The sequence below is a fragment of the Suillus subalutaceus genome (assembly GCF_016647625.1).
Source record: "Suillus subalutaceus strain FC151 chromosome Unknown DFJ58scaffold_63, whole genome shotgun sequence".
Taxonomy (NCBI): domain Eukaryota; kingdom Fungi; phylum Basidiomycota; class Agaricomycetes; order Boletales; family Suillaceae; genus Suillus; species Suillus subalutaceus.
This window is the reverse complement of record NW_024540312.1, coordinates 233,541-249,999: the sequence shown is the minus strand read 5'-3', so window position 1 is coordinate 249,999 and position 16,459 is coordinate 233,541. Positions and strand designations below refer to the sequence as shown.

The window sequence follows — 16,459 nt, the reverse complement described above, 5'->3', positions numbered from 1 at the left end:
GAATACCTAGGCGTCGGACCGGGTAGCGCGCTATGGGAGAAAAGTGGTTCCAAAGCGGATAGCTTGGGAGCTGAATAGTGCTGGTGACTAGTGCCTTACTTTTCCTCTGGACAAGGCCAAAATATGCCTATGACACTCATATGCGCCTAGCGCTGATATGATTGTCACAGCGTGTAAGTCATTCCCTAAGTCCATCAGTTTTTTACTTAGAGTTTCGTCCTGCAGGATCGATGTTTGAAGAGCCCATCTCCCCTTACCAACAAAGGGCATTCTCCTGTCCAATAATCTCGCTGTTATCATAAGATGGCTGTCGGGATTCCCGTTATTTCTGTATCCCATTCCTTACTGAATGGGAGGAATTCATTAGTGACATATATTCGATCAATCCTCGATTACGTCCCCCTTGTGCGGCAGATTGAGTGTAGGTATACATTAGGCTATCTGGGTTTTCATAGCGCCAACTGTCCTCCATTTTTAGATGGGCTTTGAGTTGCACAAGTGCTTTGGTTGCTCTTGAGCATCTTTTAGGAGGAGGTAAGTGGTCTGGATCATCCTCTACAGATTGAAGTCTCCTAACATTACATCTGGTTTCGGCAGTTCGGCAGTTCATTCTATATTGTTTCCCACAGTCTGCATTTTTGGTTGGATCATTTGGGGCGTACACCACTAGTATTGCTAGTTTGTTATCTTTGTGCCAGGGGACTATTACCAGCATCACTCTTCTGGCTATCAAGGTGCATTTTTTGATTTCTTTGTGTTTGTCATGTGTTTATCAATAACAACAGCTACTCCTTTGGCATTTGTTTGTCTGGGTATTGACAAGATTATTCAAAGTCTCATCTTGAAAGTTTCATTTAGCAATGTCTTGTCTTCGGGTGTCAGGTGCGTCTCTTGTAGAGCTAGGATACCTATTTTTCTCTCTTTGACTATTTGATTTATATGAAGCCATTTGTCAACACTCTCATGCCATCGCCCTCTCATATCAAGAGATGCTATTTTGACGTTCGCCCTAGTCTTTTTCTTATGGGTTTTTTTTTTGCTTGTGAACATTCGTTTGTGAATGACCTTGGGGGTCGTTATAGCCCATTGTGGGTTGTCTCGCATCATTGCGAGTGCACCCTGAGTAGGGAGGTTTGTTGAGGCCTGTGTTTGATTGAGTCGTGTGGGGGGGCATTGATTGTGGTGGCTGATGTGCCAATATCTAGCTGTGGGGGGGAAAAGTTTAGTGTTAGCGTCCATGTCGCCGTCACCATAACCCCTGGCCCTTTCATCAGGGGATCGATTGACAACGAAATCAGATCCCTCTCTGGGGCCGGGGGACCTCAAACCATTTTACCATTATTGACCATTTGTTTTGTGTTTGTAGAAGTTTTTTGCAGTTGTGACTACAGTGTTGGGACTACAACCAGAGTCTCCCGCACCGCCCAGCTTATCCAAACCCAAGAATGGGGACAATGTCTTCAGGGAGGAAAGGATACTTTAGTGAGGCTGGTAGCCGCTCCCTTGGACTTCAGCATCTCTGCACGGCACATCCAACCTAAATAGGCACCATTGAAGGTATTTTCATAGATCCAAGGCTTTCCTGTCCTACCTATATGAGTAACTTATGTACAAATAGCCAGTAAATGTGGGCCTCTTTAGATCTGGTTGATGTGATTGGCCTCATGCTATTTTGCATGAGATCTCTTGGTCCTCACACCAGAGATGCCAAAAACCAACAAGTGTTGTTTTAATCGCAAAGCTATTCAAAGTAAGTCATGATCATAATGTCACTCTACATGACCACATACATTGTACAATTAGGACGCCATCTAAGCTGCTTTGGCATATTGTCTAAGGGATTGACGGGGGCTGCTGGTTCTTATGGCTTGAAGCCGCTAAAATTTCAGGCCACCTCACCTCCTCTAAAGCTGTTTTTCCCTCTACCTCTTTGTCCTTGGCCTCTATTGTTTCCACCCCTAGAGTTCGGGTGTTTAGACGAGTTATTCTTCCCGGGGGAGAGTGCGTCAAGGGTTGTCATCAATAAGTCTTCTTTTGGGGTGACATTCGAAGGTCCCAACCAGCCAGGGGTATTCAGCAAGGGGCAGAGACTGGTTGGACGGTTGAGGGACTTGCACCCGAGGCACATGAATTGCTTTTCTTGTAAGCGCTGTCCTGCATGATTTGGGAATCATGCATGGACATGACTACTAGGTATCCCCCTAAAAGACAAAGTCTGTTAGCTTAGTCCTCAGACTAGTCAACCCATACCTTGGTATCAAACCTTGGTCCAATAGTTTCAGTTTTCCCTCAGTGATTCATGAATCTACCGTGTTTTGAAGAAAAAGTCAGATGTGAGATGGGAATCACATAATGACCTAGTTGATATGAGAAGCAAATTTAAGGTTAAGGTAATGCCTTTCCTTTGGCTTATTCACTTTGGCTAGAGAAACCCATAGAGAAAAGTTCAAAGCCTAACAAAAACCTATCTAAAAGGCCTGCGTATTGTGTACTATTATTTGTTCCATTATTTCTGAGTAGTTTTCTCTAGTGTTTCTTTACTTTACTTTTCTATTAGGATGCTCTGACTAATCAGATGCTTCGTAAAATTTTACCTACAGGGTATGATGTCATAATGATGTCATAGGACTTCACACACACTCCTGCAGGTATTCTGTTGAAAGATATGATATCATAGTGATGTCATAATGATGTCATCAATTCCAGAATGTGCCATGGAATTTGCTAGAACATTCCAATGACTCATAATGACTCATAATAATGTCATTATCCTACCATGAATATTCTGGAATGTTTTTTGCACCTGCTAGAACATTCTGCTCCAGTTTTTGGAATACTCTTCTCACATTCTGAAGTCATTACATCACCTTTTTACTTACATAATATTCCCACACAAAATGTATATAAGGAGAGCCCATTCTCCCCCCCCAAAAAAAATAGAATCTCCCACTTGAACCAATTGAACTCTCACCTAAGAAGCTTCAGACTGAACAGATTGCTGCTTAGAAAGCACATTTCCTTTCTAAGTACTGTCCAGACAAGTGCAGGGACAGTTATTTCCCTTGAGATTACATAAGTTTCTCACGATAGAAACTCAGTTTTGTGAGACCAGCATTCTCACCATGTATCATTACTGACCAACACGAGCTTTGGTCCATCGTTGTCATTTGCGAGACCAGTGTTCTCACCAGGTATTTGTATATTGACCAACACAAGCTTTGGTCATTGTAGTCACATTTGAGACCAGCTTCTCAACAGTTTGTGAGACCAGTTCTCACCAGTTTATCGTATATTCAAGAAACCAGTTTAAGTGTCTAGACGGTATATCCTAGACAAACCCATAGTTTCAGTCAGAGATAATAAAGCTCCAGCTAAGTTAATCTAATTGATTGGTTTAGCGAGCCTCCCAAGAACTCACACATTATCTACCACGAAAGAGAAAAGTTGTAGATCGTTGTGGAAAGAGAAATAGCGACTAGGCTGTTAGAAAACTAGCGCTACTTATCCAAATAGGCGTGAGTGTAGTATTTGACCCAAGAGGACTGCTATTGAAGCAACTCCCTACTAATAAGCAAGGGAAGCAATAGCGTGAAGGGCTAAAAAACCTATAGCGACCTAAGACCAAAAACTAATGAAGTAGCGCTGTAGCAATAAGCTACAAGTGAGTTCCGAAAGAGAAATGTGCGCATAAGTGAAAGGCGCTATGCAAGTTGTTTTATGTGATAGCGCTATGCGACGTCTGACTAGCGACAGCGAGAAGAAATCAAAGGGAGTGAGAGCGGAAGTAAGATAAGACAGTGCAAGTGAAATGCCTGGTAGCGACTACATTGTAGCGCAACTACCGATAGTGATCCCGATGTTGCGAAAGTCAAACTTATGAGGGAACTTTAGCGACATGCACTTTAAAAACAAGTCAAGCGACACACGATCAGAGAGAGTGGAATCGATTGCATCAAGACTAAGATATAGTGACTAAAGTGACTCTGACACCAGCAAAGGTCCGGGGAAGGGAAGTAAAGTACTGTATGTGCAACGGGTCATTTTATCATACTGTGTAGGGTTCGGAAATGCGTAGGCGAGAATAGTAGCAACCACTGGCAAGGGCACGATGTAGCAACAGGTAATAGAACATGCAGTGCTGCGGAACACAAGGATACATGTAATAAGACCTGCGACTGATCAGTAGCAACATTTAAGGACTAATAATGCACCAGTGGAGGTAGGTGGACATAGGCAGGACATGGGAGGACGGAATACCTAGGTGTCGGACCAGGTAGTGCGCTATGGGAGAAAAGTGGTTCCAAAACGGATAGCTTAGAAATTAAATAGCGCTGGTGACTAGCACTTTACTCTTTTCCTCTAGGCAAGGCAAAATATGCCTATGACACTCATACGCACCTAGCGCTGGTATGATTGTCACACCATGTTAATCGAGGACTGGCAAGAAGTCTTATCAAGTGTAATTGTGGTGTCATTACATTCTTACACATATTTAAATAAGACCCTCGGTTATCAAGACAACGCGCAGCAGCAACAGCAACAACAGTGGCAGCAGCTGCCTTCTCTCCAAGATCAAAGGAGAGCTTTCATTGCCTAATTTGGATATCAATCCCACGATTCCGCAATTCCCCGCAAACCAACTTCTGCCCACAGCGCATGTTGCTGTGTATCCTGATTGTCGGCACATCTTCAGACTAAAGTAGTCAAAATCCTCAACAACCAACTTAATGTTATCTACCTCCGTTAATTTATCCAAGTCCTATCGTGAGACCGAAGATCATCATCTACAGCATGTATCTATAATTGTCTCCAAGTTTCCGTGGCCTTTGGCGCCAATATATCAACACCCCAGCCCAGTCATCATTAATATTAGGGTCACCTTTCAGTGGCGTTTGAAGGGTGAGGTTTGCCAAGGAGGCGTTCATCACCAGCAATGCCTGATGCAGAGGGGTTGGTGTGGTGTAACCAATCAGTATGTGCTTATTGGTCGATGATTATGTCCACCGGGTGCCACACTCACGTCACCAATAATACTTTTGATTGCGCCTAGACGAGCACTCCATCTCACCTATGTGCTGCATGCGAGGCCTCGAAGTTGCACATGTTTGCACATTTTTTCATTCCAGTACTGGGGCGAAGTGTATCCCTGCGCTGTGATCTGTTAGTTCAAAAAAGTCGGCGACACCACAGACAAGGACACAGGAATGTGGATAGTTTGTCCAGAATATAGAGCAAACAATACCCTGGAGCATGCCGTCATTCACATTGATGCTATCTATCGTGCTGCCCATCTTATTCCTGTGTATGGCACAGAATTCCTGCCGCAGGAGCTCAAGTTTTATCATTCCTATGACGTATTTCAGACTTACTATGTCAATAAATATGCTGACCATCATGCCTTTGAGATTGCATTTTGACTTACTTTGTATATAGCTACTTGTTTGCCATTTGAATTTAAGACTCTCTTGATCCGTATTTTTTCTCCTTTGCATGGTTAAATCAATTGAAGACGCTTTGGCGCCTTTGAAAATTTTCAGAAAGATCAAGGTATCACTCCTTTTATTAATTTTCACGCCTTGGCGCCAGTGTCAAGGCGGGCAAAGTGGCATAATGGCAGAAAATAGACTCGAGGTTTTACTGATGTGATCCAAAATAGTCCGGCCATATAAACCCTTATCTAATATTGGCATTTATCTAGATATTATTGTTGAGATGATCTGTCAGAGCACCCAACCTGGTGTCATTCTAATATCATGTCTGTCACTGTATATATTCCCCCTGTCATTGCACATCACTCACCTAGTTACAATTATTTTCTCTCTCTTGACTTAAGGCAGCCAGAAGCCTTCGTCGCACCTCAGTCTCTTTACCATTGACTGAGGTGTGTACGCTCTTGTTCTTCCTGTTGATAACATCCTCATTAGCTTACCTGTAGGCTTGCACTATCTTAGGTTCGTACATTAGGAATATGGTCTCTTTACCATTGACTGAGGCTCACGCTATCTTAGCACTACCCTTTAACAATTATGAAGGAAGAAAATCCTGTCAAAGCTTACAAGTTGTGACCAGGACAAGGCAGACTTGTAGTGGACTGCAAGTGTGCTGGCATTAATACTCAAATTGGAGACCATGGAGACTCTCATTAACTTTGCGGCAGCTGGCAGATGTTACAAAATATACCACCTCGATGACAGGCTGGCAGGTATTTGCAATAAGACTATCAAGAATGCACATTTGGCCATTTCCATCCTATGTAGTCTGGGTATTTAAAGCTTTATAATGTGAAGTACAATAATGACACATATTGTACATATTGTAGATCAGATAAAGCATTGTATGAGTTTATCATTTTCGTGTCGGTTACCTGATGAGAAGAGAGCTTCGTCTCCCGAGGTGCCTGTGCCCAAGGTAAGTAAAGGCAAGGTGCCCAAGAGGGCTAAGGGACGAAATGAGATGGTAGGGAAGCCTGGTATCATCGAGTCCTCAGATGATGAAATGCCTGGGGATGCTGTGAAAAACACAACCTGACTAGGCACTTGTTAAGGTACTCAGCCAGTATATGTCTAATGCTCTGCCTATGCTGCTATACTTGCAACAAAGATGCAAGAACGTTTGACCTGAGGGAAAAGCTACTAAGAACAACTTAAGATCAAAAGACCCAAAAGAGCGCTAGAGCGCGGGAATAGCGCATCGCAAGATAGAGCGCTAATTGCGTGGGAAAGAGCGGAAGTCAGGAAAGCGGACACTGAGTCAAAGGAGGGTAATGGATAGCGAGTGAGATCAGAGGTATTGATTGCAAGGGTAAGGAAAGTCAAATAGGGGCCATAGAGTGCAACTAAAGGGGTGACTACTTCTAAGTAAAACCTAAGGGAAGGAGATACAGTCGAAGGGAAGTAATGTCAAAGTAGTCACCATAGGCTTCTTATACTAGTAAACTATACCATCTCGGACTCGGAAGGGATAGGATATACATGTAATAAGACTGTAGCACTTTTTACAAACTCGAGGCAAGGCAAATTACATACCAATGAGGTAGGATGGACCATGGATGGATTCCGACATTTCGGGTGATTCCTAGAGCGCGAGAACAGCGCGTTGGACTAGCGCTAGGCGCGGGAACAAGCACTAGGTAGAGCGGACATGCACTAATGCTCCTATAGACACATTGCTGGTAGTTCTGATAGCGCTATAAGCGCGGGAATAGTGTCGGATAAATCGCGGGAGCATGAATAGCGCTGTGGGAATGTGCGCACATAGTGCGGGAAAGTGCGGAATAGTGTTGGACAAGGGTTATGGCTGAGACAAGTGAAGACTGCTGATAGGGGAGTAGTGAATGATATGAGGGATAACTTTGGTCCACCTATTGGAGGTTTATGCAGGTATACATGACTAGCGCCAATATGATTGTCACAGCGCGCTTCCGAATATTCATCTTGAGATCACATGCAATAAGAAGTACACGGACAAAGTCAAGATTGACTCCATCGAGCTTGGGAAACCTGTCATGTACATTTAGAGAAGAATACAGTGCTTCAACTTTGGCCATGAGCTGATCATGGCCCCTCTGTAGGCTCTCGAGGACGTCAAGGGTATCACTGGATGCTGCATCCTTCTCTAGCGTAGTCCTTGTAGCCTGCAAGGCTTGATCAGAGGCATCCAAATCGGATTGTAGAGCCAGGACAGTGTCGAGTTCTTTTCGGAGGTGAGCAGGAGCATCTGAGGACAAATTTAACATAAGTACTCGTTGTGTGCATATTGAGTGGTTACTCACGAGCGTGAATTGAGAGTTGCAATTGTTGCTGGTCAGTCCACTGAGCCTGTAGATCCTCCACAGATATTTCACAGCGGTTGATAGCATCGAGTGCCACAGAACCCTGGTCCTTGATGCCCCACTTCAGACGGTGTTTAATCCAGTCACCAAGGTCATCCTTCATCTCTGTCATATACCATATTCCTGGGTACAGATCCGAAGATCCGGATCTCAGATCTGATCCAGATCCAATGGACATATCCGTCGTCTGGTCCACAGATCCGATCTAATCCTTGTTTCATGTCCTGTTCATATAACTCTAACTATCGTTCATCTCCTTTCGGCATTCCTGTACACCAGTATACCGGTTATCCTTTACTTCCGTTATGCTTACTGATCCGCTACACTTACTGATCCGCTTTAGCTTAGACTTCATTCCCGGTTATGATACGTTATCCATCCAACTTACCAGTACGCTGTACACATACTTTGCTTATACTTCGTACATAGCCTCGCACCATTGCTGATTGATCATTCCGTTAGTTATCTGTAGTATATACACCCTTGTACATGCACTGTAGTAGATCAGTTTGAATATCATCTTAGATTGCACTCATTCTGTCTGGACTCTGAGTCCCTCCATTATCCGTCCGGACTTGAGTACGATACTCTTGTCTACTCTGAGACTTAGGATTGATTCCTATAGTCTATATATCTGCCTCTGTCTTCAGACAGTCTTCACCCATTAGTTTCTAGTTCGGATCCGATCCGGATTAGCCGTTACTATATATGTTCGATATCTGGAAGCCTTAATGGATCTGTTACGATACTTATCCGTCTCACTAGACGCAATACTCTAGCACTCTGAAATAAGGGGCAAGACTCGGGAAAGGGGCACAGTGCACGAGCTGAGGCCGAAGCCCTTCGGATCCGATACTACTTGAGTACGGTCTTAACAGTATATTCAAACTCATACCTTTCCGAGTTACTTACACCTATCATGCCTCCAACCAAGACACAAACAACTCTGCACGCGGTCGGACTTACCTCCCTCCGTCGTGATCCGACACCCATAGTCAACACCTTCACCAGTTTCTCTCAGCGATGTGTTAGTCGCGGACCCGCTCAAACCATATCCGAACTCCTTAATCGTCGACACCTGGAAACCCCTACGCGCACTCCTGCCGCAGGACCTCCGGACGATGATGATGATCCTGATGATGGTGATGATGATTTCCCTGGTAATCCACCCGATGATAATGGTGGTGATCCGGACGATGATCCGGATGATGATGACGATGAAAACGATGGCCTAAACCCACAGGACCGCAGTTATGCTTCAACTATCAGAAGCCATCGATAACCTTGCTCACAAGTAATCGTTGCGCACCCGCATCCGAAGATTCCAAAGTCAAGGTCCGCGAACCGGATACCTTTGACGGATCCGAACCATGGAAGCTACGTGCGTTCTTCGTCCAGTGTGAGCTTAACTTCCAGAGCAAGCCTAAGGCTTTCCGTACCTGGAAGGGCTAAAGTCAACTTCACCCAATCCTACCTTAAGGGTATGGCTCTTGAATGGTTTGAACCGGATCTCCTGTCCGATGATTTGGATGATCGTCTGGATTGGATGAGCGACTATTCCGCGTTCATGCTTGAACTCCAAACCAATTTCGGACCTCACGACCCATCCGGTGATGCAGAAATGCAGCTCGAACAGCTCCACATGCGTGACGGACAGCGCATCAACAAGTATGTTGTGGAATTCCAGCGTCTTGCTTCGCAGGTCCGTGGCTGGGGCGACGGAGCCTTACGACGCCAGTTCTATAACGGACTTCCGGCCCACTATCAAGGATGAAATCAGTCGCATGGGTAAACCCTCTACTCTTTCCGAATACAAAACCCTCGCTCAGACTATCGACTGCCCGATACTGGGAACGGAAGGGAGAGATCTCCCGAGAGACTAAACCCGCTTCATCTCACTACCCCTAAGCAATCCGCTTCTGACCGGACCAACGCCAATGCGTCCGGATCCGGAAATAACAAATCTGGAAACTCCAACTCCAATAATCAGAAATCTGCAAAGCCATCCGCGTCCTCGAGCTCATCCGCTCCTAGGGTTCCAGACCTTAATTCCAAGCTGGGTAAGGACGAAAGTTAACAGTCCGAAGAGCGGCAGAGAAGATTGGACAAGAAACTCTGCTTGTTCTGTGGCGGACCCGGCCATACGGCTCGGGAATGCAATAAGTCTACTTCGCGCGCTGCCAAGGGCCGCAGCTGCAGTAGTCAGCTCCGGAAGTCAAACCGGAGGTCTCTACTGAGACAAAAAAATAGTCCGCGACCCTCCTAGCTCCATGCAGGAAGAGGGTCGCGTTGACTCTGCCTGCACAAAGGAGTTAAGACTCAACTGCTGTCGCGCTCTCGGATCCGACTTCCCTCTGTCCATATGTTTCACTTCCGTCACTCCCATCCATATCCTGATTTTCCAGCTCTTGTAGATTGTGGTTCTTCTCATTGTTTCATAGACACTGCGTTCGTCCGAAAACATAAAATCCCTACATATCCGATATCCTCGATTCCGCTCCGCTTGTTTGATGGTACTTGTAATAATACTATTTCCGAAGCTATAGATTTGTCCGTCCATTTTCCTGTCCGGTGTAGTCACCTCCGATACGTTCTACGTTACCCCTTTGGATTCATCTTGTTTTATCGTTCTTGGATATAGCTGGCTCACCCGACACAATCCGTTGATTGACTGGGTTTTGGGCAGCATCGAATTCCGGACGACATCTCATGGAATGCCATCGACCCCTCCGACGTCACTTCCGTCCTCGGATATCCCTCCTTCGACGGAAACCATACCTCCTCCGACTACATCCATACCCTCCGCTGATAACACTGTTCCTAACATATCCCTAATCAATGCAGTTGCTTTTTGCCGGGCCTGCAAGTTAGAAGGATCGGTCCAGTTCAGTATATACCTTCGTCCATCCGGTGTCGATCTCCGGTCCGCGTCTCTCTCGTCCGATCCTCCAGGATCTATCCAAAATCCCTTTCGGACTATCACGAGTTTGCGGATGTCTTCGACAAGGGAAAGGCTGGCCAACTTCCTCCACATCGTCCTTATGATCTGAACATAGATCTGGAAGAAGGAACTAGTCCTCCCCTCGGAACTATCTATTCTCTATCCCCGGTTGAGCTTGTAGCCCTCCAGAAGTTTCTTGATGAAAATATTGCCTCTGGACTCCTCTGCTCCTCATCCTCTCCTCACGGAGCTCCAGTCCTATTTGTCAAGAAAAAGGACGGCTCTCTCTGCCTTTGTGTGGATTTCCGTGGACTCAACCAGATCACTAAGAAAGACTGATATCCGTTACCCCTCATTGCCGACCTATTAGACTCTCCAAGCCGCGCTAAAGTTTATACCAAAATCGACCTCCGATCCGCTTATCATCTCGTCCGGATAGCAGGAAGGGGACGAAATGGAAGACTGCCTTCCGAACGCGCTATGGCTCTTATGAATGGTTGGTAATGCCGGAAGGTCTCACTAATGCTCCAGCAGCATTCCAACACTTTGTCAATAGCTGTGTTTGCTGATATGCTGGATGTATGCGTTATCATATATCTGGACGACATCCTTATCTATTCCCATGATCTTGCATCCCACAAACAACACGTCCGAGAAGTACTCCTGTCGACTCCTGTAAACATCGTCTCTATGCCAAACCCGAAAAAATGCGAATTCCATTCCACTTCCGTTGAATACCTCGGATACCTCCTATCTCCGGACTGGCTTGACTATGTCGTCCGAGAAGATCCAAGCTATTACTGACTGGCCAGAACCTCGGAAAGTCAAGGATATCCAGTCCTTCCTCGGATTCGCAAATTTCTATAGACGGTTTATATTCAACTACTCGGATATCGTGGTTCGTTTAACACGGCTTACACGCAAGGATGCTCCTGTGGAACTTTTCCGAAGATTGTCGGAAATCCTTCGAAGAGCTCAAGAAAGCTTTCACTACCTGCTCCAGTGCTTACACATTGGATGCCAGATGTTCCTATAGTAGTGGAAACCGATGCCTCTGACTATGCTATAGCCTGGAATACTTTCCATTGTATGTCCAGACTCAGAGCTTCGTCTGGTAGCGTTTTACTCTCGTACACTAACCGCTCCGGAACTCAACTATGACACCCACGACAAGGAACTCCTAGCTATATACGAAGCTTTCCGGACCTGGCGACATTATCTAGAAGGCTCGGCCGAGCCTGTAGATGTTGTTACGGACCACAAAAACCTTGAGTACTTCGCCACTACCAAACTCCTCTCTCGCCGTCAGGCTCGCTGGTCAGAATTCCTCCATCAGTTCAACCTCATCATCCGTTTCCGTCCCAGGAAAACTTGGAGTTAAACCGGATTCCCTTACTAGACGCTGGGATGTCTATCCCAAAGAGGGGGATAAGGACTACGCTCGAGTTAACCCTCATAACTTCCGTCCGGTATTCACGTCCGAACAGTTAGCTTCTGTCCCTACGAGCCTCAACCTTAGCACCTCCGGTTCTTAGAGCAGCTGTTCTAATGGATATTGATGACCTTCGGAAAGACATCCTGACCGCGCTCCCTAATGACCCTACTGCAACCAACCATCTTCCGGTACCTTCGGATCTGAGATGGACAGTGGACGATAGTGGTTTCCTCCGTTGCGACAACCGTATATATGTTCCAGAATCCGATAACCTCCGACTTCGCGTCCTCCGTAATACTCATGATCACCCCTTATCCGGACACTTTGGTCAAAACCGAACCTTAGACCTCATCCAACGCGAGTATACATGGCCGGGTATACGCACCTATGTTAAGGACTACGTCCGATCCTGCACTACCTGCGCCCGAGCCAAGGTTCTGAGACATAAACCCTATGGATTGCTCAAACAACTCTCCATACCAGAAAAGCCATGGAATTCCATCTCTATGGATTTCATAGAGCAACTTCCGGACTCATCCGGCTTTACAGCCATCCTCATTATCATAGATCGACTATCCAAGCAAGCAATATTCATCCCGACTCACGATACCATTACCTCTCCTGACCTCGCTCGCCTGTTCCTACTTCACATGTTTTCCAAGCACGGAGTTCTGTCCCATGTTACCTCGGACCGTGGTACAGAATTCGTATCCCACTTCTTCCGGTCCTTAGGAAAAGCATTGGATATGGTCCTCCACTTCACATCCGGATATCATCCGGAAGGGGACGGACAAACCAAGCGTGCCAACCAAACCCTGGAACAATACCTTCGGATATATTGCAATTATCAGCAGGACAACTAGTCGGAACTCCTTCCCTTAGCAGAGTTTGCCTACAATAACGCTCCAAGTGCTACTACCGGAGTATCACCTTTCTTTGCTAATAAGGGTTATCATCCGAACATATCCATCCATCCGGAACGCGATCTATCCTCCATCCGTGCTTGCGACTATGCTATAGACCTCGACGACCTTCATCAATTCCTCCGAGAAGAAATGGCTCACGCCCAAGAAAGATATCAAGGACCTGTGGACGCTAGATGGAAACCCGCTCCGGATATCAATATCGGAGATCAAGTATTTGTCAAGGCTAAGTACTTCCGGTCCACTCGCCCATCTAAGAAACTCTCGGAAAAGAACCTAGGTCCGTTTTGAAGTCATATCTTGTCCGGGTACACATTCCTCTACCATCCGACTTCCTGAATCCATGAAATCCATCCATCCCGTTTTCCACGTCTCACAGTTAGAACCATCCGTTCTGAACACAATTCCTAATCGTATCCAGCCCCCTCCACCTCCGGTCAAAGTCGACGGAGAACCAGAATATGAGATATCCGAAATCCTAGACTCGAAGCTAGACTGTCGTAGATGTCAGTGCCAACTCTTATACCTCGTCCGATGGTCCGGATACGAAGGAATGGATGAAGAGACTTCGTGATTACTAGCCACGGAACTCGGAAACGTGTCCAATCTAGTCTCGGCTTTCCACACCGCATATCCAGACAAACCCGGTCCTATTGCTATACAATGAATATACAAAACGGATATACAAGTACATTAGTAGCAGAGAAAGCGGATCCGGAAATCCTTAGCCATCCATCTCCATGTCCCCAGCGGATCCGGATTCGTCAGCATCCTTCTCAGTGGCCTCAGATTGGGCTGCCTCAGTGATCCGAATTCCATTCCGGATCCCCTCAAGAAGGATGTTCTGGAACTCCCTCCACATATTGCAGTAACATATCTCCGTATTATACGAGTGAACGGACGTGCATAATATCCCGTATGATACGGGCCAGCGGACCATGGGCCGAAGGTAGATATATCCTCGACTGTGACGGATGGGCCGGGAGTGTTATTATTCCCGATGGAGACGGGTTGGCCCAGGTGGGGAATATGTAAAGTAGATGGGTGGGCCGATGGACATGAATTTTCAATAGACGGATCGGCCGAGGTAGTTGGATATTATGTAGATGGGTGTACCAAGGTAGATATGTATCAAATAGCCAGGTATATCAAGGGTGCTTGTTATCACATAGACAGGTGGGCCCAGATATATATCATATTAGACGGGTGGGCCGACGAATTAATATTATTTTGTAGACGGGTGGGCCGACATATTGGTATTATTTTGTAGACGAGTGGGCTGAGGGAGCGGTGTGAAAGATTTATTATATACGGGTGGGCCAATGGTAGACATATATTGCATAGATGGGTAGGCCGACGTAGGGGTATATAATATAAACGGTGGGCCCAGGAGAATGATAATTGTAGACATGATGGAGCTCAGCTAGTTGTATATCATGGAGGTAATAATTCAAAGTCATCTAATGATGTAGTATGGCATGGAGCCTTGCAAAGGGGTGAAGTGGAAACTCGAGCGAAGTGTACCGAGTTCCGAGACCCGGGTCTCGACAAATGAATATGTGATGTCCAGCACACTTCCGATCGTCTGGTATTTCATTGAGCAATATATGATAATAGATCTTTGAAAGCCAACATCATTCAAGCCTACCAAATGCCAAATGCCAAGTTCCAACTACCGAAAATCAAGTGAAGTGTACCAATATCCGAGCCCTGACTATCAAATCCCGACAATCGACCATTGAGTCCCGACTACCGAGTCTTGAAACCCGAGTCCCAAAGCCCGAGATTTGAGTCCTGAAACCCAATGCCCGACCATTGAATCCCAACAATCGAGTATCAAGTCCCGACCAACGAGTCCCAAATATTGAGTCCCGACCATCGAGACCCAACACCCGACACCCAACACCCAACACCCAACACCCAACACCCGACACCCGACAACCGACAACCGACACCCGACACCCGAGATTCAAGACTCAAGTTCCGACTATGGAGTCCCGGATATCAAAAATCAAGTGAAGTGTACTGAGATCCGAGTCCAACCTGAAGGATTCCTTAGGCTGGACTTCCAAACCTTTGGATTTGTCCTTCCATCTCTATCCAAGCTTAAGGATTGATTCCTTAAGCTGGACCTTTGCCTTTCTGGCACTTCCTGTCTTTCCAAGACTTATGTCTACTTCCTGTTATCTCTGACTCCACCTAAGTGTAGCCTACCTCTGTTTGCTTCTACTCCAGACCTTGTCCATGGTAGCCTTTATTCTCCTGTCCTATAATCCTGTCCACTCCTGCTGACCTCCAGACCTTTGGATCTCCGGACCTTTGGATCTCCGGACATCTTACCCTTCGGATATCAAAACCTTCGGACATTGTAACCTTTGGACATCATGACCTTCAGACATCATAACCTTTGGACATCTTAACCTTTGGACATCTGAACATTCAGATGGCGCAACCTTCAGACATCCTGTCCTCTGGACCACTCCTCCTATCTGATCCTGCTTTGGACTCTGTCCCTTGCAGTCTCTCCTCCATGTGCTTCCATCTAGGAAGCTTACCTTCAGAAGTCTTATCTTCGGACCCTATGCAGCAGGTGAAACTCCTCCAGAGTTTCCTGTACTTCTCTAGAAGTTTCTATACTCCTCCGGAAGGTTCCTGTGCTCATCCAGAAGTCCTCCAGCACTCCATCAGAGTAGCCAGTCTCCGGAAGTCCTTCGGACTTCATTGGATTTCATCTGGACTTCATTCTGAAATTAAGGGTATGTACTTGGGAAAGGTGCAAAATAAGATATACTGACTACCAAGTGCTGAGCACTAAGTGTTGAGTTCCAAGTTCCGAGTTCCGAGTTCCGAGTTCCGAGTTCCAAGTTCCGAGTTCCGAGTTCCGAGTTCCGAGTTCCGAGTTCCGAGTTCCGAGTTCCGAGTTCCGAGTTCCGAGTTCCGAGTTCCGAGTGCCGAGTTCCGAGTTCCGAGTGCCAAGTGCCCCGATGCTTTCGGGTATTAACACCCAGATAGCCCTCGCTCTCAGGGGCCTGTCAGAATTTAGATCATCTCAAACAGATGTGATTTGAGTGAGATATGAGCAAAATACTATATACCGGGTGAATTTTGGCATCAGAAGTTCGATGCTTTCGGGCATTGACATGAAGATAGCCCTCAATCTCAGGGGTGTGGGAGAATTCAGATTGTCTGAAATGGATATAATTTGAGTGAGATATATGCAAAATACAATATATTGACTACTGAGTGCTGAGTACCAAGTGCCGAGTGCCAAGTGCAGAGTGCCCCGATGCTTTCAGGCATTAACACACAGATAGCCCATGCTCTCAGGG

At 46.1% G+C, this 16,459-nt stretch overlaps 3 protein-coding genes across 3 annotated transcripts; all 3 read left to right on the top strand.

Annotated features, from left to right (window-relative positions):
• Positions 1-1,704: 1,704 nt before the first annotated feature.
• DFJ58DRAFT_842061 (uncharacterized protein) lies at positions 1,705-2,748 on the top strand (the record flags this gene model as incomplete). The annotated part of the gene is made up of 7 exons (XM_041392781.1): positions 1,705-1,750; positions 1,804-2,142; positions 2,194-2,213; positions 2,322-2,390; positions 2,558-2,601; positions 2,627-2,648; positions 2,707-2,748. The coding sequence occupies 7 exons, from the start codon at positions 1,705-1,707 to the stop codon at positions 2,746-2,748; spliced, it is 582 nt and encodes a 193-aa protein (XP_041243227.1).
• Positions 2,749-5,105: 2,357 nt separating this feature from the next.
• On the top strand, positions 5,106-5,417 carry DFJ58DRAFT_661483 (uncharacterized protein; the record flags this gene model as incomplete). Its single annotated transcript, XM_041382219.1, has 2 exons — positions 5,106-5,160; positions 5,191-5,417. Coding segments are annotated over 2 exons (282 nt in total), but the record flags the coding sequence as incomplete, so codon positions are not given.
• A 10,156-nt stretch (positions 5,418-15,573) lies between these two features.
• Positions 15,574-15,823, top strand: DFJ58DRAFT_728785 (uncharacterized protein; the record flags this gene model as incomplete). Its single annotated transcript, XM_041385634.1, has 2 exons — positions 15,574-15,720; positions 15,779-15,823. 2 exons carry the CDS (start codon positions 15,574-15,576, stop codon positions 15,821-15,823), a joined length of 192 nt encoding a protein of 63 aa, XP_041243225.1.
• Positions 15,824-16,459: the final 636 nt, after the last annotated feature.